This window comes from Bufo gargarizans, chromosome 2, assembly GCF_014858855.1.
Source record: "Bufo gargarizans isolate SCDJY-AF-19 chromosome 2, ASM1485885v1, whole genome shotgun sequence".
Classification (NCBI taxonomy): domain Eukaryota; kingdom Metazoa; phylum Chordata; class Amphibia; order Anura; family Bufonidae; genus Bufo; species Bufo gargarizans.
The window spans coordinates 593,804,799-593,832,480 of NC_058081.1; the positions used below are offsets into that span (position 1 = coordinate 593,804,799).

At 43.3% G+C, this 27,682-nt stretch overlaps 1 protein-coding gene across 1 annotated transcript in view; it reads left to right on the forward strand.

Annotated features, from left to right (window-relative positions):
• CFAP74 (cilia and flagella associated protein 74) overlaps positions 1 to 27,682 on the forward strand; it is a 202,839-nt gene that overhangs the window by 118,467 nt on the left and 56,690 nt on the right. Inside the window, exons 23-27 of the mRNA XM_044281876.1 lie at positions 3,642 to 3,729; positions 11,899 to 12,072; positions 15,341 to 15,474; positions 18,439 to 18,715; positions 20,893 to 21,036. Of these exons, the coding sequence (XP_044137811.1) occupies positions 3,642 to 3,729; positions 11,899 to 12,072; positions 15,341 to 15,474; positions 18,439 to 18,715; positions 20,893 to 21,036 (817 nt within the window). The remainder of the gene's footprint in view (positions 1 to 3,641; positions 3,730 to 11,898; positions 12,073 to 15,340; positions 15,475 to 18,438; positions 18,716 to 20,892; positions 21,037 to 27,682) is intronic.

Consider the following 27,682-nt stretch of genomic DNA (forward strand, 5'->3'; position numbering starts at 1 on the left):
TTTCACTCAGCGCACAAGTGATGCGTGAAAATCACCGCTCATCTGCACAGCCCCCCTGAAATGAATGGGTCAGGATTTAGTGCGGGTGCAATGCGTTCACCTCACACATTGCGCCCGTGCGGAAAACTCACTCGTGTGAAAGGGGCCTTAGGCCTCTTTCACATGAGCGTGACGGATTGGCTCCGGATGCATTCATGATGCGTTCAGGGAAACTCGCACCATTTTGCAAGCAAGTTTAGTCAGTTTTGTCTGCGATTGCGTTCATTCGTTCAGTTTTTTCCGCGCGGGTGCAATGCGTTTTGATGCGTTTTTCACGGGTGTGATAAAAAACGGAAAGTTTACAAACAACATCTCCTAGCAACCATCAGTGAAAAATGCATTGCATCCACACTTGCGTTTTTTCACTGAAGCATCATTCAATTCTATGGGGCCTGCGTTGCGTGAAAAACGCTGAATATAGAACATGTGGCGTTTTTCAAGTAACGCAGAACTGATGCATGAACACAGACCCATTGAAATGAGAGGGTCAGGATTCAGTGCGGGTGCTATGCGTTCACGTCACGCATTGCACCCACATGAAAAACCTCGCTCGTGTGAAAGGGGCCTAACTGTTTCCATAGTCTATAGCATCAATCTCAAGGGGGCACTAGAAACCCATGATCCTTGGAATAATCACTTGTTGGTGTTCATCACCATTCATTTCGTTCAGTTCATCCTTCACTTGTTTCACACTCCTTGATTGCACTGATGGAGCCCAGAGAAGATAGGCTGCTATAGCTGGCATATTATATGCCTACTGTGTACAGGCCCATTGGGAGTAGTAAGAAGAAATCTATTTCCTAAGGATCTGTTCCACCAGGAGGCTGCCCTATGAGCACTTTTAATTGATGACTTTTTTTATTTTTACTGGTAAAATAAAACCTATTACTCCAAGCCTAAAAAAGATATCAGGTCAGTTCACTCCCATATTCTGCCAATGTCCTATATCCAGTAGTCCAGGAATCTGACCTGATCTCCAGTATAGTGCTATGTGTAAAAGCCTCTATGGCGGGGCAGAATTACCAAAACTGGTGTAAAGTAGAACTGGCTTAGTTGCCCATAGCAACCAATCAGATTCCACCTTTCATTTTTTAGAGCTCATTTGGAGAATGAAATGGTAAATCTGATTGGTTGTTCTGGGCAACTAAGCTAGCTTTTCTTTACACCCATTTTGATAAATGTCTTGAAATAGGTCATAAAAATGTATCTGTGCTGCTCCTTCTGAAAGAGATAAAAGACCCATGACTTTCTCCAGTAATCCATCCTAGGACTTCCTCCTTTGATTCCCCAGTTTTGATAAATCTCCCTTCAGCTATGTACTATGGTGCAATATGGAATCGCTGTGCTGCTGTATGGTGCCTTCATACACAACCCCATTCTCCTGACCCACATACAGGGATTGGCAGCTTTCTTCAGGTACAATCAGTTTTGTGGGCAGGGTAAGCAGTTCAGTGTCCGCTCCATTATCTCAGGCTGTCCTGCTGTGTGTTTGCAGAAGATATATCATTTGACATTACTGAAAGTGGTCCTTCTGTCCCTGGTAGCCTTGGCGTGCGTGCATACCTAATCCCACTGTGTCAGTACCTGTGGAGTGGTAGCTTTCATGATGCAGCTTTACTCTTTAGGTTATTGTTTGGGCATCATTTCTTAGGCAACTGTCTGGCAATATTATGTGGGCACTTTTTTGTAATGTTATTTGTAGATTGTGTGTATTATTTGGGAACACTATGGTAAGTAAAACAAGTGTCATGAATTTAGAGGAGCACTAAACACAAAGAATGCAGACAAAACCTTAGGCCCCTTTCACACGGGCGAGTATTCCGCGCGGGTGCAATGCGTGAGTTGAACGCATTGCACCCGCACTGAGTCCTGACCCATTCATTTCTATGGGGCTGTGCACATGAGCAGTGATTTTCACGCATTACTTGTGCATTGTGTGAAAATCGCAGCAGGCTCCTCTTTGTGCGTTTTTCACGTAACGCAGGCCCCATAGAAATGAATGGGGTTGCGTGAAAATCGCAAGCATCCGCAAGCAAGTGCGGATGTGGTGCGATTTTCACGCACGGTTGCTAGGAGACGATCGGGATGGAGACCCGATCATTATTATTTTCCCTTATAACATGGTTATAAGGGAAAATAATAGCATTCTGAATACAGAATGCATAGTACAATAGCGCTGGTCTGTCACCTTAATCCACTTGATCGCGCAGCCCGGCTTCTCTTCTGTCTTCTTCTTTGCTGTGTGCAGTAAAAGGACCTGTGGTGATGTCACTCCGGTCATCAAATGATCCATCACCATGGTAAAAGATCATGTGACAGACCAGGTGATGAGCGCAGTGACGTCACCACAGGTCCTTTTCCTGCACACAGCAAAGAAGAAGACAGAAGAGAAGCCGGGCTGCGCAATCAAATGGATTAAGGTGAGTTAAATTTTTTTTTTTTTTTTTAACCCCTCCTGCACTATTGTACTATGCATTCTGTACAATAATGCTATTATTTTCCCTTATAACCATGTTATAAGGGAAAATAATACAATCTACAGAACACCGATCCCAAGCCCGAACTTCTGTGAAGAAGTTCGGGTTTGGGTACCAAACATGCCGATTTTTCTCACGCGCGTGCAAAACGCATTACAATGTTTTGCACTCGCGCGGAAAAATCGTTCATGTTCCCGCAACGCACCCGCACCTTTTCCTGCAACGCCCGTGTGAAAGGGGCCTTATACTTCCTCCCTTGATTGCTTCCTTTCTTTGGTCCTATTTTATATAATATAGTTTCACAGCAGCTGGAGTGCTGGAGGTTGCTGATCCCTGGTCTATCTGAAGGTGGCGCAGATCAACAGGAGATAACCTTTTTCTGCAGGATTTCTACTGTTTGTGTCAAGATCATGCAGAAAGTGCTGCAGACTGACAAACGCAGAGGACATCTATTTCTTTGTGTTTAATTTTAGCATTCAATTTTACGTTAGGTGTTCCTTTAAGGCTAGCCCTGGATATGGCAGTGATGCTTTGTTATTTTTGGATCATTTGTAGTAAATTCTGCGCCGCTGTCCAAAAATTATACATCCCTTGATGATCACAATCTTATTTTCCGTCATTTACTTGTTAAATGTTTCCCATTTCATTTGTTTACAATGTTAAAGGAAAAAATGTTAGACAATAATGGTGTCACGGCTTATGTCATATGTGTTGACTGATACTGTTGTGCATAAAAGATCATGTTCTTCAGTATGAAAATGTCTTGTACATGTCTGCACTGACAGCAAGATGTACGGTGAAGTCTATACGAGTAGTAAAAATGACAGTACATTAAAGGGGCTATCCAGGAATTTGATATTGATGGCGTATCCTCAGGATAGGTCATCAATATCAGATCGGTGGGGGTCCAGCTCCAGGGACACTCGCCGATCAGCATTTTGAAGAGGCGGCTGAGCTCCAGTGCTGCCATCTTTTCACAGCTTACCAAGCACAGTGCCATACATCGCCTAGTGCCCGATGTTCAGTGACGGCACTGGCTGAGGAGGAGGCCAATTCCTGGATAACCCATTTAATCTGATCTTCCACTGTGGCAGTGATGTTAATTGACTCTTTCTTGTTTTCTAGGCACTCGCTCTCGCAGGATGCCCATGCCTATTTTGATAAAGAAACTGGAGTATTGGAGGCTCCGTTAACAATATCGGTAGTTGATCAGGTCAGTTTAATGATGGCACATAGGCTCTGTTCATATTGTGCCTTTGCCCTGTATAACATCTATATGTCTGTTAGGTTTCTATTCAGTAGACCAGGGATCAGCAACTCCCAGAATCCTACTTTCACTTCTGTGGGAGTTGCAAGTTAATTGTGCATGTTGGGAGTTGTAGTTTCACAGCAGCTGGAGTGTCAAAGGTTGCTGATCCCTGAAGTAGACTATAAAAGTGAAGATGAAAGTGTGTCCTTCTGGCATACAGTTTTCTCTCACACGCCACAGACACATAGGCTTGGTTCACACCTGAGCGTTTTACAGCGCGTTCCTACATGCTGTAAAACGCTCAACAGGCAAAAACCAATGCTTCCCTATCAGCATGGTTCTCACCTGAGCGTTTTACAACGCGTTCGAACGCGCTGTAAAGCGTCCTACGCCCCAAGAAGTACAGGAGCTTCTTTGGGGCGTATTGTCGCGCGTTCCCACACATAGACTTAGCGGGAACGCGCGACAATGGGCGTTTGCTTGTAAACGCCCGATAAACACGCTTGTAAACAGCGCTTATCGGATACGCTCAGGTGTGAACCCAGTCATAGGGTCAGTGACTTCGGGTGAAATTGACCCCAGTGTGGGTGTAGGGAGCCCTACTGGAGACAGATGTGAATGCATTTCCCAGTACATCGCCATATATTATACCAACAACGAGCAATGATATCGGCATCTTTCTGAATATAAAGAAGTGACCCTTAGGCCCCTTTCACACGGGCATTGCGGATTGGGGCCGGATGCGTTCATGGTGCGTTCAGTGAAACTCGCACTATTTTGCAAGCAAGTTCAGTCAGTTTTGTCTGCGATTGCGTTCAGGTTTTCATTTTTTTCCACGCGGGTGCAATACGTTTTGATGCGTTTTTTCACGTGCGTGATAAAAAACGGAAGGTTTACAAACAACATCTCTTAGCAACCATCAGTGAAAAACGCACCACACCCGCACTTGCTTGCGGATGCAATGCGTTTTTCACGCAGCCCCATTCACTTCTATTGGGCCAGGGCTGCGTGAAAAACGCAAAATATAGAACATGCTGCGATTTTCTGATGCGTGAAAAACAACGCTCATGTGCAAAGACCCATTAAAATGAATGGGTCAGGATTCAGTGCGGGTGCTATGCGTTCACGTCACACATTGCACCCGCGCGGAAAACTCGCTCGTGTGAAAGGGGCCTTACTGCTCTTATAGCTGACAATTTTTGACCCAATAATTATAAAGCACTGTATTGGATATAATTAACCCCCGATAATTGGTAAAGCTCAATATAACACTCAGGGGTTTTACAAAGTATTAGGCCTCATGCACACATTTTTAGCACCAACGAAAGTCTATGGGGCTATTCACATGGCCATTCTTTTGACGGCCAGTGAATAGCGTCCGTCCAAAAATAGGACATGTATTTTTGTCCGTTTCCACGGCCAGACGGACCCTATTGAAATCAATGGGACTGTTTTTAACGGCCGATTGACAAAGAGTGCACCTGGCTAACGGGTACACTTTATATGGCCATTTAGGGGTTAAAAAAAACCTCACCTCATCCACTTGCTCGTGCTGCAGCAGTCTCTTCTCTTCATTGAGCAGGATATGCGATATGCGTGGTGACGTAACCACGTGGGAGCGCTAAGTGACGTCATCACGCATATCGCAGGTCTTTCAGCAGGTCCTGTTCAGCAAAGAGAGAAGAGACTGCTGCAGCTACTTTCAAATCTGTGCTTTCCCTTTCCACTATTGAGATCCGTTTTTTCTGTCCGCAATGTGAAGCACAATAGAAAACGGATCTATCTCCCGTTGAATTACAATGGTTTTAGAGACGGATCCGTCTATTTTAAAGATAGTTCAACCGGACGGTTGTATTATTGTGACGGAAGCTTTTTTGCTGGTCCATGACGGATCCAGCAAAAAACGCTAATGTGAAAGTAGACTTAGGTGCAGTCATTAGAATGGGCTAATATAGGATAAGTCTTCATCCACCCAGCAGGGGTGCGTGCAGGACACTGTACGAGTGGCACATGGAGTCCTCTGTACTAGGAGCCAAAGGGACTCTGTGCGCCACAATATGTGCTTAATGCACCACTATATGTCAGAAACATTATTCACTAGAAGCAGTTCTTCGAGAGGGGATTAGTTTTGTAGTATGGAATTCATTGGGGCATTTTTTATATTTTTGTATGGAATAAAAAAAAAAAAAATATGTACAAGGATGTACAGTAGAGCCCCATAGTAGTCTATGGGTACCCTGTTATGGCCATGTACATGAGGCCTTAGGGCTAGATCACATTTGCGTTGGACCTCCATCTCAGATTCCGCAATAAACAGCAGACAAAAAGCCCAGATTTTTTTCCACAAAAAATTAGACAACCGAGCAGAAACCAAATGGATCGATATAGTGAGGTCCATTCTTTTCTGTTATGTTCCGCATCCATTATTTAGTTGTTCTCTTACTCTAACATGGCAGAACAACGGAAACGACTAGCGCAAATGTGAACGTCGCCTTCCAATGCAGATCTGATTGAAAATGTCTGATTTGATAGCTATACGTGATACACATTACATTGAAAAAAAATGCATGGCAGGGCTGAAAATATGGCGCTTATACCAATATATAAAAATATTATTACATCAATAAACTTTTGTTAAACAAATACATTTAAAAGTGCATTTCACAATATTGTAAATTGTTTTTATTAAATTACCTTTCAGAGCCCCAAAATGCATTTACATCACCCCCATAGCATTTACAACGTGTGCATTCATTACCTTCACAGTGTACAGTACATTATAATATACAGGGAGTGCAGAATTATTAGGCAAGTTGTATTTTTGAGGATTAATTTTATTATTGAACAACAACCATGTTCTCAATGAACCCAAAAAACTCATTAATATCAAAGCTGAATATTTTTGGAAGTAGTTTTTAGTTTGTTTTTAGTTTTAGCTATTTTAGGGGGATATCTGTGTGTGCAGGTGACTATTACTGTGCATAATTATTAGGCAACTTAACAAAAAACAAATATATACCCATTTCAATTATTTATTTTTACCAGTGAAACCAATATAACAGCTCAACATTCACAAATATACATTTCTGACATTCAAAAACAAAACAAAAACAAATCAGTGACCAATATAGCCACCTTTCTTTGCAAGGACACTCAAAAGCCTGCCATCCATGGATTCTGTCAGTGTTTTGATCTGTTCACCATCAACATTGCGTGCAGCAGCAACCACAGCCTCCCAGACACTGTTCAGAGAGGTGTACTGTTTTCCCTCCTTGTAAATCTCACATTTGATGATGGACCACAGGTTCTCAATGGGATTCAGATCAGGTGAACAAGGAGGCCATGTCATTAGATTTTCTTCTTTTATACCCTTTCTTGCCAGCCACGTTGTGGAGTACTTGGACGCGTGTGATGGAGCATTGTCCTGCATGAAAATCATGTTTTTCTTGAAGGATGCAGACTTCTTCCTGTACCACTGCTTGAAGAAGGTGTCTTCCAGAAACGGGCAGTAGGACTGGGAGTTGAGCTTGACTCCATCCTCAACCCGAAAAGGCCCCACAAGCTCATCTTTGATGATACCAGCCCAAACCAGTACTCCACCTCCACCTTGCTGGCGTCTGAGTCGGACTGGAGCTCTCTGCCCTTTATCAATCCAGCCACGGGCCCATCCATCTGGCCCATCAAGACTCACTCTCAGTCTCATTCATCAGTCCATAAAACCTTAGAAAAATCAGTCTTGAGATATTTCTTGGCCCAGTCTTGATGTTTCAGCTTGTGTGTCTTGTTCAGTGGTGGTCGTCTTTCAGCCTTTCTTACCTTGGCCATGTCTCTGAGTATTGCACACCTTGTGCTTTTGGGCACTCCAGTGATGTTGCAGCTCTGAAATATGGCCAAACTGGTGGCAAGTGGCATCTTGGCAGCTGCACGCTTGACTTTTCTCAGTTCATGGGCAGTTATTTTGCGCTTTGGTTTTTCCACACGCTTCTTGCGACCCTGTTGACTATTTTGAATGAAACGCTTGATTGTTCGATGATCACGCTTCAGAAGCTTTGCAATTTTAAGAGTGCTGCATCCCTCTGCAAGATATCTCACTATTTTTGACTTTTCTGAGCCTGTCAAGTCCTTCTTTTGACCCATTTTGCCAAAGGAAAGGAAGTTGCCTAATAATTATGCACACCTGATATAGGGTGTTGATGTCATTAGACCACACCCCTTCTCATTACAGAGATGCACATCACCTAATATGCTTAATTGGTAGTAGGCTTTCGAGCCTATACAGCTTGGAGTAAGACAACATGCATAAAGAGGATGATGTGGTCAAAATACTAATTTGCCTAATAATTCTGCACTCCCTGTGTATATATATATATATATATATATATATATATATATACACATGAGTGATTGTAGCTCAGTATATGGACTTTAACAATTTCTTAACTTTGAAAATTATTCTGAAAGTTTGAGCATTGCGTTGACAGTTTATGCTTCAGTTCCTGCTGAGTTGATTAAAAATTTGATTATCATCCAGATAACCCTTTAAAAGTACTTAGCGAACTCATTATCTTACTAAGCACACGAAAAGTAGCCGGATGTACTCTGATGGCTGTTAAGTATTGTATTTGTAATGTTAAAATGCGGGTACTTTATGTATTGGATATTTTGTGATGGAGAATAACAAGCGTCTTGAGTAATGGCATAAAGACCCCACTGGGAGCCAAGGACTCTTGTGGGAAGTTCACATCAGAATAATTAAGGGCATAAGATGAACTTAAAGATTTATCGCAAATCTCAAGAAATAACATGTATTTATCTATTTAGTATAAGAGACCACCAAAGACCAAAAACTCTTGCTTCTTGTAGAAAAGAGCCGCAGGGAAGCTAAATATTAATTAACATAAAAAAAGATATATTGAGTAAGGCCTCTTTCACACGCGCGTGAAGGATTGGCTCCGTATGCGTTCAGGAAAACTCGCACCACTTTGCAAGCAAGTTCAGTCAGTTTTGTCTGCAATTGCGTTTAGTTGTTCAGTTTTTTCCACGTGGGTGCAATGTGTTTTGATGCGTTTTTTCACGCGTGTGATAAAAAACGAAAGATTTACAAACAACATCTCTTAGCAACCATCAGTGAAAAACGCATCGCATCCGCACTTGCTTGCGTTTTTCACGCAGACCCATTCACTTCTATGGGGCCAGGGCTGCGTGAAAAACGCAGAATATAGAACATGCGGCATTTTTCATGCAACGCAGAAATGATGCGTGAAAAAAACCGCTCATGTACACAGACTCATTGAAATTGGGTCCGGATTGCATGCGGGTGCTATGCGTTCACATCACACACCACGGGCCTAAACGTCTGCTGAATAATGGCTGCAGGCAAATCTTTCTGTGCGTTCCAAGAAGTGCGTCCATCATACTAAACATTTAGGCCCCTTTCACACATTCCGTGCGGGTGCAATGCGTGAGGTGAATGCACTGCACCCGCACTGAATCCGGATCCATTCACTCCAGTGGGGCTGTGCACATGAGCGGGGATTTTCACGCATCACTTGTGCGTTGCGTGAAAATCGCAGCATGTTCTATATTGTGCGTTTTTCACGCAACGCAGGCACCTTAGAAGTGAATGGGACTGCGTGAAAATCGCAAGCAAGTGCGGATGCGGTGTGATTTTCACGCATGGTTGCTAGGTGACGATCAGGATCGGGACCTGATCTTTATTATTTTCCCTTATAACATGGTTATAGGGGAAAATAATAAAATCTACACAACACCGATTCCAAACCCGAACTTCTGTGAAGAAGTCCAGTTTCGGGTCTGGGTACCAAACATGCCGATTTTTCTCACGCGCGTGCAAAACGCATTAAAACGCTTTGCACTTGCACAGAAAAATTGCACATTTTCCTGCAGCGCCCCCGCATCTTTAACCGCAACGCCCGTCTGAAAGAGGCCTTATCCTCATTTATGACAGCTATTTCCACAAGACCCCATACCGAGATATACGTAATCCATCTGCCATCGTATGTTGGCTTTGCTTGTGCCATATACATGAAAGGCTGAAATCACACACGGCATTTTGTGGCCTTTGTGTTTGCTTTTCTTTTTAGCTCATGTTAGTGAGCTCTGTAGTGAAATAGCGAAACGTCTACATACATAGCTTTTTTTTCATGGTGGTGTTTTTAGGGTCAAGTGCTTTGGGTATGGCGTTTTTGCCAAGGGCTCCTCTGTAGGACTTTCAAAATTTCAGAAAAAAACACTTAAAATGTTGCAAGATAAAAAAAATATAAAAAAAAAATTGCATGACAAAAAAAGTCATAAAAAAGCACTGGGAAAAACAAACAGTCTACCTAATCCTTCTCTCCCCTGACATTATCTATCAGGAGCTTCCCATATACAATAGACTGTTCTCAGAGGGTTCGGCCAACTATACACTAATGTGTATGGGACCTGTAGACAGTCTTAATGGGCACCAGGTTATCACAGCGGCTCAGGCTGGGGGGTTAATTTGGTGCCTGGTTGGTTTACTTTGTGACAGAATTTTATCACAATATGTCGCACTACTGGGTCACACCTTTTCTTGGTAAGACACTCCCCGTTTCTGTTAAAGAACACCCCCTTAGTAAGCTAGGCATGGTTTTTTGTTTAGTTTTTTCTTCAAAAAGTAGATGCACCAAATTCCACCAGAAACCAGCCAATTTGTTCCAGATTTGATGTGGTGCTGCACCAATTATTTTTCATGGTATCAGCACTCCTCCTATTCAGCCCAGGTTTTTAATTAGAAGGAGACAGCATAAGGTCGCGTCTTTTGACACTGGAATTTTTTTGAGGATTTTGTGTCAAAAAGCCATCAGCAACTGCCCATGATCATCTTCCCATTGTTTTCAGCGGGAGGCTGCGTTGCTGTTCACGAGGATGGTGGTTTAAAGCTGCGATCACACCTAGTGACGACATGTAATTGGCTCAGTGTTTGGAAGGATGCCTTTGGAAGCTGCAACAGGTGTCCATTCATGGTTTAGCTCTACTCAATGGGGCTAAACTGCGAGAGGGTCCACGGCATTCAAAATGAAAAACCGCAGTGAAACTGCAAAAACGGGGCCTAAGGCTGCTGCCAGGCAGTGCTGTTGTGGTACATTTGGCTGTATCTACTTACTTTATTAAAGGGGTTATCCTATATCTAAAATATCCCCCCTTTGCCAGGGCACCTTGTATGGATTATACTTACCGGCACCCGCGTCGCTGCATCTTCCCGTTGCTCGGATCAAAACATTCGGCGCCGGGGGAAGCAGCCAATAGCAGGCCGCAATGGGGAGGAGCCCCTTTAGGCTGGGTATCGTGGCTGCTCCCCTCCAGATGTTTTGATCCGGGCGACGGGGAGATGCAGTGGTGGCCGTGCGGGGATCAGGAGCGATGCGGGTGCCGGGGAGCAGGTAAGAATAATCCATACAAGGGGCCCGGGCATTGGGGGGGATATTTTAGATATAGGGTAACCCCTTTAACAAACACTGGTGTTCTGGATAGCAGAAATTATCAAAATGGTTAAATTCATTGTAGCTGACTAAATTCTTTAACATTTATTCAACATAATTCCTCAAAATCCAGAACCTACTTAAGTACTCGATAATGTAGGATTTTACACCAAGTGAAAAACTGCCTTAAAAAAAGATTCCTTGTGGTTTCCATCTGATAATGCAGACTATATGGCCGCTTTCACACAAGCGTATTTGCAGTCCGTGTATGGCCTGGATTTTATGTACCGGAATCCGCTGCTAATGTTAGCGAATAGGGCTATTCCCATAGGCGTATAATTTCGGTCAGTATTTCAAATCCACATGTCCGAGTTTTGCGTGTATTTGCTTCCAAATACACACATTATAGTCTATGGAGTGTATAAAAAATTCAGTAAGGAAGGAATTTGCATATAAATCCAGATGAAATACTGAAGCACTACTGATGACAATACTGATGGTATATCATCCGGAATCCATGCTTATTACAGAGCCAGAATACGGACGGATTTCAATACACTTGCGTGAAAGCGGCCTATGACGATTTTTTTTTACCAGATCCTGCAGACACTGGATTATGGCTGAAACAACATCACTGCACACATTAGTTACAAAACTGTTTTCTTTTCAGACTCGACCTGTTTCCTTCACTGTTCATGCGGTGGTGACCACATCTGATTTGGAAATCAGTCCAAAAGAAGTGAATTTTGGTCACTGTACCATCTATGAAGCAGTTCAGGCTTCCATTCAACTTTCAAACAAGTCCATTCTGCCCCAAGAATTTGGTTTTATGGGAATTCCAGAGGTATGTGTACAAAGCATATAGACTAGCGCAAGCATATATGCACATATATCTTAAAGAGGACCTGTCGACACTCCTGTTTAATAGCTACGTGCATTCCCCATGTAATAACAGTTCTGGAGCATCTATTCTTATGGCTCTATGTCATTCCAGTCCTGTAATATTTCTACAAGAAGTTATGACTTATGTGCTAGCAGTCTGCAGTAAGGGATGGTAACAAGTTGGGGGGGGGGGGGTGTACCTGCACAGTCTGAAAAAGGCAGCACTGATTGGATAGAGTGAATCTGTGCAGGGACACACCGCCAACTGGTTACCTCCCCTCTGTACCCTTACTGCAGACTGCTAGCAATCATCCATAACTTCTAGTAGAAATAATAAAGGAATGGCACAACATAGAGCCGTAAGAATAAAAGCTCCAGAATTGTTATCACCTGGGGAGTGCGCGACGCTATTAAAATAGGCATATGCATGTCAGGAGTGGTGACACGTCCTCTTTAAAGGGTTGGCCCATCTGGGACATTGATCACGTATCGTTAAAATATGCCATCACTGTCAGATAGATGCAGGTCCTATCTCTGGGACTCGCTTTTATCTCCAGAACGGGACCCCAAAATGAAGGAAAGTAGACCGCTCTTGTGCGGCCTGCTCACCATTTATCGTTATGGAAAATCCCAAAATAGCCAAGCGAGCAGACTCGGCAGTTTTCAGAAGTCCTAAAGTGGTGAATTGAGAGCATACAACGAGAGCTTGTCCGTTTATCATTATGGGCCTGCTGGAAATAGCCGTGCCGCCACTCGGTTATTTTTGGAACTCCCATAGTAGTGAATGGAGGTTGGTTCACTTTGGGAGGCCTGTTCTGTAGACAGAAGCAGGTCCCAGAGGTGGGACCTGCACCTATCTGATATTGATGGTATATCATGGCGATGTGTCCCAGATGGACCAACCCTGTTAGTTCGGTATCTGGTTTAGTTTGTTGCTCCATATTTTATAAAGTGAATGTTTCCTATACCGTCGAGTACACCGGTCAGACCAGGAGTAAATAGTTAGCTTTACTGTAGATTTGAATGAGTGTGCACAAATATATAAAACTTGCACCAGATTCTTATGCCTCTGTGTAGGAACTCGGTGGACATGTGGTAAATCTTAAAGGCTGACACCATTCATAAACATGCCCCAGTAAGTCTTGAAATTAGTAGTCTGGTATTGGCATTGTTAATTATTGAGTATTAAAATGTGAAAGTCAGCGGAAATTTAAAGGGATTCTGTCACCAGGTTTCACCCCTGTCAGCTAAACATATGCTGATGTTCAGGGCCTCATCAGGATTCCTAATGTGGGCTTTTTAATGTGATCCGTAGCCTTATTTTGCTAAAAAAGCCCAAGGGGATGTCAAGGGATGCAAGGTGCCGCCGCACCCACCGCCGTTCGTGCCCAGCGCCGCCTTTCCAGACTTCTGAACCGCCTCCTAATCCTCTGTGCCGCCTCTCGCTCTCCCTTCCCCCTACTCCTGCTGTAAGATCTTGCGCATGCGCACAGGGCTCTGAGAGACTGGCCCCAGAGTGCAGGTCATACCTGGGTTGAGCGAAGTGCCGGGGCATGCGCACTTCGCTTTAAGAAGCCAAATCGAGAAGTCTGCACGGGCGCATCAGGCAGAGCCCTGTGCGCACGCGCAAGATCTTACAGCAGGAGGAGGGGAGAGGGAGGGAGAGCGAGAGGCGGCACAGAGGATTAGGAGGCGGCGCTGGGCACGAACGGCGGTGGGTGCGGCGGCACCTTGCATCCCTTGACATCCCCTTGGGCACCTTATTTCTTTGAGTGACAGGTTAGTAAAACCTGTTTTTTAGCAAAATAAGGCTACGGATCACATTTAGAAGCCCACATTAGGAATCCTGATGAGGCCCTGAACATCAGCATATGTTTAGCTGACAGGGGTGAAACCTGGTGACAGAATCCCTTTAAGCAGACGAATAAGCTGAAATTTTACTTATGTTCAAATCTGGTCTGCTGCACAATAAACGAAATATACCAAATCCCATAAAAGAAACGGAAACCAGCAGAAACAAGTTATATTTCCTGGCACTTAGCATCAAGGTTTGCTGTTTGTTATGCATGACTTTTACAGGCGGCTCCTCTTATAGAGACCTGCTGTACCAAAAAGTAACAAAAAAAGATATATATTTGTCTACAATAAAAATGGGAAATACGTTGTTTAATGTCTTCTATGCTGGCATACTGTATGATCACTTGAATTTGCAGGCTTAAAGGGTGACTGAATTTTCATAAAATTTTTGATAAGTCGTAGAGTGTCATCAATATACATGCCCTGCACAACCCCTTTAAGGCTACTTTCACACTAGCATTTTTACTGGATCCGGCAGGGTTTAGCAAAAACGCTTTTGTTACTGATAATACAACCATCTGCATCCGTTATGAACGGATCCGGTTGTATTATCTTTAAATTGCCAAGACGGATCCGTCATAAACTCCATTGAAAGTCAATAGAGGACGGATCTGTTTTCTATTGTAGCAGATTGTGTCAGAGAGAACGGATCCGTCCCCATTGACTTGCATTGGGGGTCATGTCCGATCCCTCTTGCTCCACATCCCAGGACGGAAAGCAAACTACAACATGTTGCGCTTTGCTCTCCGGTCTGGGAACGCAACTAAACGGAACGCAATGCATTTTGGAGCATTCGATTCTGTTCAGTTCGGTTTTGTCCCCATTGACAATGAATGGGGACAAAACTGAAGCTTTTTTTTGTGGTATTGAGCCCCTATGACGGATCTCAATACCGGAAAATTAAAACGCTAGTGTGAAAGTAGCCTAACTGAAACAAAAAAACATGGTGTGAAAGAGCCCTATTTCTATTATTGAGGCTATGTTCACATTTCATTTGAACCGTCTGTGTGTTTTCCGGTTGTATACCTCTGATGTATACTACTCATTAAACATGCAGTGGTACAGTATATTTGAATCATAGGATCCTACTATAAAAAACATACATTATTATACTTTGCATGAAGTGGTCTAATGCACTGTACTTTTCCATATGGGATAAAAATGTATGCTGACACATCCTGATCTGGCACCTACTTGTATACGTTTAACGTATACGTTTTTTGTATGGGAAAAACGTGATGTGAACCGACCCTAAATTGGTATTTTTATCAATTCTACTGTGCTCACTTTGTGGAAAATTGACAAGTAGGTGTATTTGGCTGGGAGATGAAGCAGATTGCGTTTGTCAGGTCGATCTTTCTTTTGATTTGTAGTATGTAGATATTCAGCCAAATGACGGCTTTGGAACAATTCTTCCCTTGGAAACAATTACACTGGATGTAATACTGAAGGCGCCGAAAGCTGGAGAATATCATTTTGACCTCACTTGCAAATCGGCCATTAATAGGTAAGTGGAAATTGTTTTGTTTGGATATTGTCATAAAAATAGAATTGCCCTCATTATTGTTAATTGGAAATCCATGTCTGTAAATGATATTACGACCATTTACATGATGTTATTCAGATTTTCCTGGCAGTTTTGTGACCTCTTCTTATGACCTGCAGTATTCAGCACAATTGCACCGATTCAGTTATTTCCTTTCCTATTAAGTACAATAGAATTTGACACCGCCAAGGTCGCCATTAGATTTTCTTTGTTGCAGCAGTGTGTCAGATAATCTCGAGACTCTGATAATTCAGCACTTGCTTCCAGCATAGCATTGGATGATAATTTGGAATTTCTAAAGATGTGAACCAGACGTGCAGGCTCGTTCTGCACGTAAAGCTTATATATTTTTGTATCAGTTTCTGTATTATAGACCCCTGCTTACTTCAGTGAATAGAAATGTTCTTCTTTTCCTCCAGAGCCCAAAGCTCTGTCTGATCATGTCCAGTTAGCACACCTTACCACAATTTATCAGAGCTCTGTAACGAGACTAAGGGCTCATGCACACAAACCTATTTTACTTCCGTGTCCATTCCTTTTTCCTTGCGGACCGTATGCGGAAGCATTAATTTCAAAGGGTCCGCAAAAAAAAACTAAGTTACTCCATGTGCACTCCGTTTCCGTATTTCCGTGCCGCCAAAAAAAGAATATTATTGTCTACATTATGTATTTTTTGCGGATCCATTTTTTGTGAACCGCAAAATACATACGGTCGTGAGCATGAGCCCTAGGGGTCCTTACACACGTGAATTTGGACTGCACGATTTTGCCCACAGTGGGGTCATTTACTGTGCCCCTGTGTGCCAGAAACAGACTTACACTTGCAAACTGTAGGGTTCAGTCTTTTTAAACACTATTGCACCACATGTTGTTTCTACGGTGCTTTTGCCACTTTCTGAAAAAGCGCATTGGCAAGGACAGGGTTGTGTTATAGGCAGGATAATTGGCCAGGATAGATCATAAATATCAGATCAGGGGGGTCCTCTCCTCGCAGCCTACCAAGCACAGCACCATACATTGGGCCAGATATATCATTAGGCAAAGTCACTTTTGTGGAGTGGAAAAGTCGCAAAAAAGTCCCAAAGGCTAAAACTGCGCACAAATTTGCGACTTTTTTCTGCTCTGCACTATGCTCGCCAGTTTTCTAAAAGTGGGCGTGTTTTCGTATGTAAATGAATCTCTAGACAGATTTACTATTGGGACTTTTTTAAAAAGTCGCAAAAAAGTCGCAACTTCACTCCAGTGAGGACCATGCTTATCTTATGAGACTTTTTAATAGAACATGCGACTTTTCCATAAAAACGTGCGACTTTTGTAAAGCAGCTTACTGACGGATAAACTGCTACCGTCAAACCACATTTATTACAGTCTTAAAGGGGCGATCATAAATCTGACTTGGCTAAAACTGACTTTAGCCATATGTGAAAGTGGAGTGAGCTGTCTGAGTCGTGATAAATCTGGCCCATTGTATTTTTGCTGCGTGTAAACCATTTTCTGATAGGTTGGAAAATCCCTTTACTCCTTAAAGTGGTTCTCCGGAAATTAAGAAAATGAAAATACTTAAATATTTCTTTATTATAAATATATTCTCAATTACCTTTCATTATTTATAATGGCTCATTTTGTCTGGGGAGCAATCATCAGGGGAAACAAAATGGCCGCTGTCCCATTAGTTCACACAAAACCTGTCCTGATCACACATGAGGACAAGTTACTTTACAACACTGAGGTAAAGAGCTGCCTCCTCCTCCTCCTCTCTACTTGTCAGGGATTATGATACTAAATACAGATGATAAGAACTTTAGCTGAATCTCTGGGGAATTTAGTTCATGAGAAGACATGAAGTACAGAGAGTATAGACAGGACAGGCTGTGGTAATGGAGACTGTAAACAAGTGCTGCTGCTCATTAGCCACACCTCATCGTCCTCTCATGTCTCCTCATCATCTCCACTCCCACAGAGATTCACCTGTATTCAGGATCATGGTTCTGGACAAACAGAGCAGAGAGGAGGATGAGGCAGTTCTGTGGCTCATTGTGGTGAAGTAACTTGTCCTCCTGTGTGACTAGGACAGGTTTTGTACTGATAGGACGGCGGCCATTTTATTTCTCCTAATGATTGCTCCCTAGACAAAACAAGCCATTCCAAGTAATTTGTGAATATATTTATTATAAAATAATATTTAAGTATTTTCATTTTTTAATTCCTGGAGAACCCCCTTTAACAACAGTATAAGATTTACAACTTCATTTAAATTGGTTTTCCAACTGTTTTATATTGAGGATATCTGATCAGTGGGTGTCCAACACTCAGGAACCCCGCCATTCAGCTGTTTAAGGATGTCGCGGCACTCCAGTGAGCGTCGCAGCCTCCTCACTACTTACCAAGCACTGCGCCGTACATTGTATAGTGGCTGTGCTTGGTATTGCAGCTCAGCCCCATTCACCAGCTGTGCCAAGGCCACGCAATCGATAAATATGATGTCACTGGCCAGAGCGCCACAGCCTTTTCAAACAGGTGATCAGCGGAGGTGCAGGGATTTAGACCCCTACCAATCAGGTAATGATTACCTATCTTGAGGGTAGGTCATCAGTTTTAAACACTCGGGCAACCCCTTTAAGTTTGTCTTATACACTTTATATACTTGTAGATGTGTTTATTACTGTGGTATGGGATACAATGGGACACTTTATGCCTTGTGTTTTATATTAATTTTTTGTGATTTAAGGGTGTTATGTTGTGGGCGTTTTGAGAGTTGCATGGAGGCTTGGTCTCAGTATATATCCATAAAAATGTTGGGGGTGTCCTTGATTTGTGGTTCAGCTGTCCAGGAATAATTGCTGAGGAGGCTGGCAACCCTGGTGTCTAACCATTTGTATATATTAGCATTTAACCATATTCTCCGTTTTGTTGTTTTGTTTTCAGACCATTCAAGATCTCTTGTAAAGCCATTGGTGTCCATCCACCTCTGGAGCTATCGCATTCCTGGGTTCAATTCCCCGCCACAGCTTTAAATGACACCTCCACTGCAACCATATATGTTGTCAATTCACATACAAGTTCTAATGAGTTCACGCATCCCGTACCAAGGATTGGCAAGGGCGAGATTGCACCAGTTGGGCCTACTTCTTTTCAGTTCCAGTTGCCTGAAGATTCTCCCATCACCATATCACCATCAGTTGGAACAGTTTTTCCTGGAAAGGTAAATAACAGTGGGGTCATTTTCATTTTTATAGAAACATGTGATACAGTTCATGGAAGCATAGTTATAAACTCTCATACAAATGCATGCAGCCGAGCATACATGTGTTATAAATGGGAGAGAAAAGAAAGCCTGCTGCCATCAGGAAAGAGTCGGGAGGCCCCTATGCACATTAGATGAATGTCCAATCCCACTGAGATCAATCGGTTCGGTCCACATACATCTAATGTGTATGGCCAGCTCTAGAGTATCACAGAGGATCTGTCAACAGGATCAACCCTATTAAACCAGCCCGGTAGGGCTCATCATGCTGATTAAAACAACACCTTTCTTTTGTCTGTACGATAATTAGCTGCAGAGATATCTGTGTATATGCAAATGAGCAGTTTGAGCACCAGAAGGCAGGTCTGAATCTTTTGAGCACTGCTTTGTAACACCCCCCTTCCCTTGAGTGACAGGGCTAGACATGCTGAGGGCAGAGCTGTGCCCTAGAGCTGTGTGCTAGCAGGTAAATATCATATTACTATGTACTGTAGCTTCACCACACTGTAATATGGCTGACGTCATTTACATATTATAGTAATTTGCATATTATAAAAGTAAGATTTTTACTGAAATGACAGCACAGAGACAGGTAACAGTGATATATATGGACTCATCTGACATTAGCAAATAGCTAATGTCCGATAATGAAAATTGCTAAATGGGGGGTGACAGAAGCCCTTTAAGTGATTAGTTTTGTATGCAAAGATCCCAGGTTTGAATCTTGGGAGAGACCTTGAAGTTTTTTTATTTCTTCTACATTTATCCCAAAAGAAAAGTCTATGTCCTTATCATATATTTTAATCAAGTTTTAAAAAAATAATAAAAATGTCCCAAATCCCCTAAAAATAATTTTTCTAATAAACTTTCATTGATTTGGACTTTTTACTTTGCTGCTCCTGTCTGTTGGATGAAACCTGGCATAGCACATGGGTACCCCGTAACAATGTGCCTGCTTCACTAAGCTAAAAGCTTACATGCAGAACGCTTGGTGAAGCAGGCACAGAGAGGAGCCCTCTCCCCTCAGCTAATCCTGGCATAGCACATGGTTGCAGGGTACTCATGTGCTATGCCAGCATTTAGCCAACCTCGGGGGGCACAGGCAAGAGCAGAAATGTGCACTCCTGCCCGTACTCTGTTCTCTGTGGCCCCATTCATAAAGTCTGCGATGTCAGCGATGTGGAGAATAGTGAATTTAAATGAGGGCTTTAAGGGAAATATCTTTAGTAAAAAAATAAAAATAATAATAATAAAGTATATTCGAAAAATGATTTTTAGGGCATTTGGGACATTTAAAAAAACTTGATTAAAAGTTTAGTTACTCTTTAAATAAAAGAAAAAAAAAATTACAGAAAGAAAACTCATGTCTCACCTGGATCTCCACAGGCACAGTAGACCACTATACCACCAAGCTATAACATTACCACTTATAGAAGCATGTGTTTTCTATGCTTATAAGATAACCTATATTACTGGTGTCTTTTTAGTCATATATTGTCTGTGAATAAAGCAGTAATATGTAGATTAGGCTTCTGAGCAGATCTCAGTGTGGTGATGCTATAGTACATAGTGATATTGATATTGCTAGCACACAGCTCTTGGACAGCCTGTCAATCAAGGAGAGGGGGAGTGTGCAGAGCATAGGGGGTGTTACAAAGCAGTGCTCAAACGATTTAGCCCCACCTCCTGGTGCTCGAACTTCTAACATTTGCATATGAATAAAACCACAGATATCTCTGCAGCTGTTTATCATACAGACAAAAGGAAGGTATAATTTTAATCAGCAGTAGGAGCAATACCAGACAGTATGTCTGGTTTAATAGGGTTGATCCCGGTGACAGAGCCTCTTTAACATTAATACTGCATCCGTTTATAGTACTCATTCAATGTCTGTCAGATAGAACGTCCACTGATCTCGAGACCAAAACCACACTGAGTTTTCCATAAGTGCCATTCATTTCATTGTAAAGAGAGCACATGTGCAGCAGTGCCCTGAGACCGGGGTTCATTCATTCTCTGACTCCATAGTGATCCAGAGACTTTAACGTTTATTACATTGTTGACTGTCTATTTTGGGATAGTTCATTTAGGACCCTCTCAAATAACAGTTTTGACCTATATTTAATCTGTTCCAGAGGTGCATGATCCAGGTATCCTTTAAACCAATTCTTCTGGATCAGGAAATTAGGGCAGAAGCTGTGCGGATGGTTCGTCGAGCATTCGAAACAAAGGCGCTTCTAGACAAGCCAGCAGAGCCAGCAGTGGAAAGTGAAAACTTGGTTTGTAATCTGTATTCTATAAAAAGCCATAACCTCACACCTTCTTTTATTTAGTATCTCAAATAAGTTCCTTTCCCAGTACAAACCAGTGCCCCATTTCTTTCCCACATTTACAGTATGTCGCTTGGCCAGGTAGGAAATAAGCAGCCGCCAGACATAATATGATATGACTAGCAGAATCCAATCAGTGACATCCTTGTTATATGGGTATGTAATTCATATAACTCAAAAGATAATTATCATCTTTAGTTAGTCTTTATTCAAATAAAGGGGTTGTCCAGCCACTTATAACCACTTGAAATGGTGCTCAACTTCACGATATCCTGCTGCTCCCGTTCTGATGCCTCCAGAGTCCCCCACAGGGTTCAGAGATGAGAATCCAGTACAAATATGTGACTGGTGGGGAATCGGGAAGTGGGGGGATCGATCAGGTGAGCATTACTTGTATTAATTTATTACATTTTAAAGACCTAGGGGGGTGAACATACCTCAATAATAAACAGAGCTTACAAAATATAATGCAGGTCAGAGAATATATTTGCACAAATCTCAAGCAGATCCAGTACTGCATCTGAGGAAGACGCTAGATGAGCTTCGACTTCTGGTAAAATGTCTCTGAGAACATGTTGATTGCACAAGCTGTGTTTGTTATATACCATGCAGAAGTGATAATAAATAAAATGAATGATTTTTATTTGGTTTTCTTATGCAAGTCCACTTTATCGTGTACATGCATTGCCTTGCATATGAAAACCAAATAAAAATCAGCACAATACTTCAAACAAATCTCAAGGAGTGCCTACGTTTATTTTATTTGTTGTCCTCTACGGGGTTGGGACCCCAAAACTAGAGCACCCGATTAACAGGACACGAGTGCCACATTCTACTAAAATGCAGAAGTGATGCCAGCTGTGGAGGTTGGATTGGATTCTTTTATCCAACCGCCATAGCTGGCATCAGATCAGATCTCATGCTGCACGAATTGCATAAGTTCACTAGATGAGCCTATACCTGTACTGTCTGCGTCTCTGTTCCAGCACAGTGGAATGAAGGTACAGGCTGGCGAGCAATGTTTCCAGATGAGTTGTTGTGTAGGGTAAGAGGAGACAAATTCTTCGAATATTTTTCCTATTCTAAGCAGTTTTTCAATACTTTTAGGTACCTGGGCTATTTCTGTGTGCAAAGCTCTAAACAACTGAGTTGTGTCTATTAACAAACACCAAGGCCTGGGGGGGGGGGACACAAGCAAATCTTCACTTTCCTGTTGGGATGCACTTGCTAGTATTAGGTGAAACAGTAGGCATGGAGCCTGTTCGTTGCCTTGTGGATTCCCTATGGTTTATTGCCGCTATATATCTCCATACTGCATCATATTTCCTATGCTGTATGGCATAGAATAGAATGTATATTTTCTAGATCCATTTTTTTTTGCCTAAGGGTTCATACAGTATGGGTGCAATATTATAGATGGGTCATGTTGGATTTACATTGCCCGACCGAGCAGGCAGTTATTGTGAAGCAACCGTTCCTTCCCAATGCCTGCTGTATGGGGACGAGCAAAGGCTACTGCTATCGCTTGCCCCCACAGAGATTCATTGTGTCTGGGCAGCAGAGCGATGTTCACACAGCACAATCTGCTGCGCAGAAACAATTATTTTAATATGCTGCATCAGCAATGAATTCAACTGATTTGTCTGTCTATGGGGTGATCGGCAGCACATTTACACAGGTTTATTATTGGGAATGAGCGTTCGTAGTGACTTTCGTTACAAACCCACCATAATGAGTGTGTGCATGAGACCTTAAATGGGTATTCCAGTTGGTTAAAGTTACTGTCACAATGTAGGGGGAGGGGATAAACAGAAGGAAAATGTCACGGAAGGTGTACAGGAAACAAGACAATGCAAAGTGAATATATGACTCACTGGATCCAAAACTAAGGAACAAAAGGGAGACCCCTGCATAAGACCTGGCACTCTCCCTGTCTGCTCAGCCAATGCGAAAATCCCAATGGTGGATGATCGCATATCCACGTACCTTGACTATATACCACCTGAACACCCTACAATAGTGAGGGGACACGACCACCGGCTCCCTACACTAGACACAGAGGGAGTCGGGGTCACCTGGGATCCAGCAAACAGAAAATCACAAATAAATGTACAGCACTTATCTTGTAGAAGGCTGGAAAATAGGATCAGCATGCACACACACTCCAGGAAGTTGTATAAGCCGCACACTAATGCATTATGGGGAGGAATTTAAAGGGATGCAATCAGTCCAACTACATGACAGCTGAGAGAGGCTAACGAGATGAGGAACTGAAATTCAAAACAAAGAAAACTCAAGGAGGAGGTTCTGAAAGGCTTCTGTCAGAGCTTCTCAGCTGTCTGGTTGTGACAGTACCCCTCCCTCTACGAGTGGACTTTGGACACTCAGAGCCCACCTTCTCAGGATGGGACCTATGGAAAGCCCTGATGAGACGAGTGGCCTTAATGTCCGTCACTGGGACCCACATCTCCTCAGGACCATAACCCTCCCAATGAACGAGGTACTGGAGAGAACCGCGGACAAGACGAGAATCCACAATCCTAGAGACCTGAAATTCAAGATTCCCATCAACCATAATCGGAGGAGGAGGCAAAGGCGAGGGTACAATGGGTTGAACATAAGGTTTCAATAAGGACTTATGAAAAACATTATGGATCTTCCAAGTCTGAGGAAGATCAAGACGGTAGGCAACAGGATTGATGACAGACAGGATTTTGTAAGGCCCAATAAACCTAGGACCCAACTTCCAGGAGGGAACCTCCAATTTGATATTCTTGGTAGACAACCACACCAGATCACCAACATTCAGGTCCGAACCAGGCACACGTCTCTTATCTGCCACACGCTTATATCTCTCACTCATGCTCTTTAGATTATCCTGAATCTTTTGCCAAATAGAAGACAAAGACTAGGAGAATCTGTCCTCATCAGGTAAACCAGAAGACCCCTCTCCCGAGAGAGTCCCAAACTGCGGATGAAACCCATATGCACCAAAAAATGGTGACTTATCAGAGGACTCCTGACGACGGTTATTTAAAGCAAACTCGGCAAGGGACAAAAGAGAACACCAATCCTCCTGATTCTCCGCCACAAAACAGCGCAGATATGTCTCCAGATTCTGATTGACGCGCTCTGTCTGGCCATTCGACTGCGGGTGGAAGCAGAAGAGAATGACAACCGACCCCCCAAGCGAGAACAGAAAGCCTTCCAGAATCTGGAAACAAACTGCGTGCCCCTATCAGAGACTATGTCTGAAGGAATACCATGCAATTTGACAATGTGATCAATAAATGCCTGCACCAGCGTCTTAGCATTAGGCAAACCAGGAAAAGGGATGAAATGCACTATTTTGCTAAAACGGTCCACCACCACCAGAATCACAGTCTTCCCCGAGGAACGAGGCAGGTCCGTTATGAAGTCCATGGACAAATGTGTCCAAGGACGGGAAGGAATGGGTAAGGGAAGGAGAGGACCTGATGGCCGTGAATGAGGGACTTTGGCACGAGCTCAAGTCTCGCAGGCTGCCACAAAACCCTCAACCGACTTACGAAGCGCAGGCCACCAGAATCTCCGAGGGATGAGATCCACTGTGGCTCTTGCCCCCGGGTGCCCAGCAAGGACCGTATCGTGGTGTTCCTTAAAAATCTTGTGTCTTAAAGCGAGAGGCACAAACAACCTCCCAGGAGGACAAAGATCAGGAGCCTCTGACTGGGCTGCCTGCACCTCTGCCTCCAATTCAGGAAAAAGAGCAGAGACCACCACACCTTCAGCCAAAATGGGACCCGGGTCTTCAAAATTCCCGGAAAACAACGTGACAGGGCATCTGCCTTCACATTCTTAACCCCAGGGCGGAACGTGACAACAAAATTAAACCTTGAAAAGAACAAAGACCATCTGGCCTGTCTCGGGTTCAGACGCTTGGCTGACTCCAAGTAGGCCAGATTTTTGTGGTCAGTAAACACGGTAATAGGGTGTCTGGCTCCCTCTAGCCAATGGCGCCATTCCTCAAAAGCCAACTTGATGGCCAACAATTCCCTATCTCCCACATCGTAATTTCTCTCTGCGGAGGAGAGTTTCTTCGAGAAAAAGGCACACGGTCGCCATTTGGCAGGAGAGGAACCCTGAGACAAGACCGCACCCACACCCACCTCAGAAGCATCAACCTCAACTATGAAGGGTAGAGAAATATCAGGTTGTACCAAGATGGGAGCGGAAGCAAAACTCTCCTTGATATTAGAAAAGGCCTTACGCGCCTCTACCGACCAGGAATAAAAATCTACCCCCTTTCTGGTCATATCAGTGAGTGGTTTAACAATAGAGGAATAATTCAAAATAAACTTCCTGTAATAATTGGCAAAGCCCAAAAAACGCATCAGCGCCTTCTGATTCTCAGGAAGCTCCCAATCAAGCACAGCACGGACCTTCTCGGGGTCCATGCGAAAACCAGAAGCGGAGAGAAGAAACCCCAGAAATTGAATTTCTGGAACCGCAAACACACATTTTTCCAGTTTCGCGTATAATTTATTCTCCCGCAGGATGAGCAAGACCTGACGTAAGTGTTCCTTATGAGTTTTGAAATCAGGAGAAAAAATCTAAATGTCATCCAAATACACTAATACAAATTTTCCCATTAAATGATAAAAAATGCTGTTCACGAAATGCTGAAAAAACGGCTGGGGCATTCATCAAACCAAAAGGCATAACCAAATTCTCAAAATGGCCCTCAGGGGTATTGAAGGCCGTCTTCCATTCGTTTCCTTCTCTCACCCTGACCAGGTTGTATGCCCCTTTTAGATCTAATTTGGAAAAGACTTTAGCCCCAACAATCTGGTTAAACAGGTCCGGGATCAGAGGAAGCGGATAAGGGTCACGAATAGTGATACTGTTCAGCTCCCTGAAATCCAGACAAGGTCTTAAAGAACCATCTTTTTTCTTAACAAAGAAAAAACCAGCAGCAACAGGTGACTTCGAGGGTCGTATGTGTCCTTTTCTCAGACTCTCCGAGATATAAGCACGCATAGCGACCCTTTCAGGTTGGGAAAGATTGTATAAACGAGATTTAGGCAGCTTGGCGCCTGGGATGAGATTAATAGGGCAATCGTACTCCCTGTGCGGGGGCAAATCCTGAACTCCAGTCTCAGAGAAGACATCCGAAAATTCAGAGAGAAAAGGTGGTACAGTCTTAGTAGAAATCTCAGAAACAGATGTCGTGAGGCAATTCTCTCTGCAAAAGTCACTCCAACCATTTATTTGCCTCGCTTGCCAATCAATGGTGGGGTTATGTTTAGTGAGCCAGGGTAGCCCCAACACAAGAGGAGTAGGTAATCCTCTAAGGACAAAACATGACACATCCTCAACATGAGCATCACTCACAATTAAACGAATATTGTGAACTATGCCCTTTAATGATTTCTGAGAAAGTGGAGCGGAATCAATAGCAAAAACAGGAATATCCTTTCCCAAAGTGCACACCTGGAAACCATGAGTTATCGCAAAATGATTATCAATGAGATTGACACCTGCTCCACTATCTACAAAAATCTCACAAAAAATGTTCTTGCTCTCTAGCGCCACCCTGGCAGGCAGGACAAAACGGGAACTACAAGCAAACGGAAAACCTTCAATTTCCGCCTCAACCCTGCCAATAGTAACAGATGGAACATTTTTAAAAGATTTTTTCCTTTTTGTTTCTTTATTACTCCCAAAAAAACGCCTGAATCTCCTAGAGGGACAAACATTTGCCAAATGATTTATACCTCCACAACAAAAACAAACCTTCCCATGCTGGCTGAATCTTCTATTGTCAGAGGCAATCAACCACAGCTGCATGGGCTCCTGCTCAGAAGGGGCTGACAGCGACTGAGACCCCTGCGCATAGAATGAGACCGCTGCACTGTCCTGGGACTGAGTATGACAGGAAGGAGAGATCTCTCCTCTCTCTCTAAGACGCCTGTCAATACGAACGGCCTGAGACATAGCACAGTCCAAGGAGATAGGCCTCTCATGAAAGGCAAATGCATCTTTCAATCCCTCTGAAAGACCATGGCAAAATTGACTTCGGAGTGCAGCATCATTCCAACCAGTATCAGCTGCTCATCTCCGAAATTCTGAGCAGTATATCTCTGCGGATTGTTTACCCTGGCATAACAGACGTAGTCTAGACTCAGCCAAAGCAACATGATCCGGATCATCATATATCTGACCCAGGGCTAAAAAGAAATCATCCACTGAACGGAGGGGCTGTGCCCCCACCGGCAGCGAAAAGGCCCACGACTGAGCGTTACCCCTGAGCAGCGATATAATGATCCCCACCCTCCGTTCCTCATCACCAGAGGAATGGGGAAGAAGGCGAAAATGGAGTTTGCAAGCCTCTCTAAAATGCACAAAATTCTCACTACCCCCGGAGAACGTATCCGGGAGCGAGATCTTAGGCTCAGAACAAACTCCATGAACGCAAGCTGAACCGGTCACTAGAAACTGAGAAAGAGTCTTACAGAGATCAGCTACCTCCAATGAAAGACCCTGGAAGCGTTCAGTCAAAAGTGAAACCGGATCCATGCTTGAGACGGTTTTTGGCGGCTTATAATGTCACGGA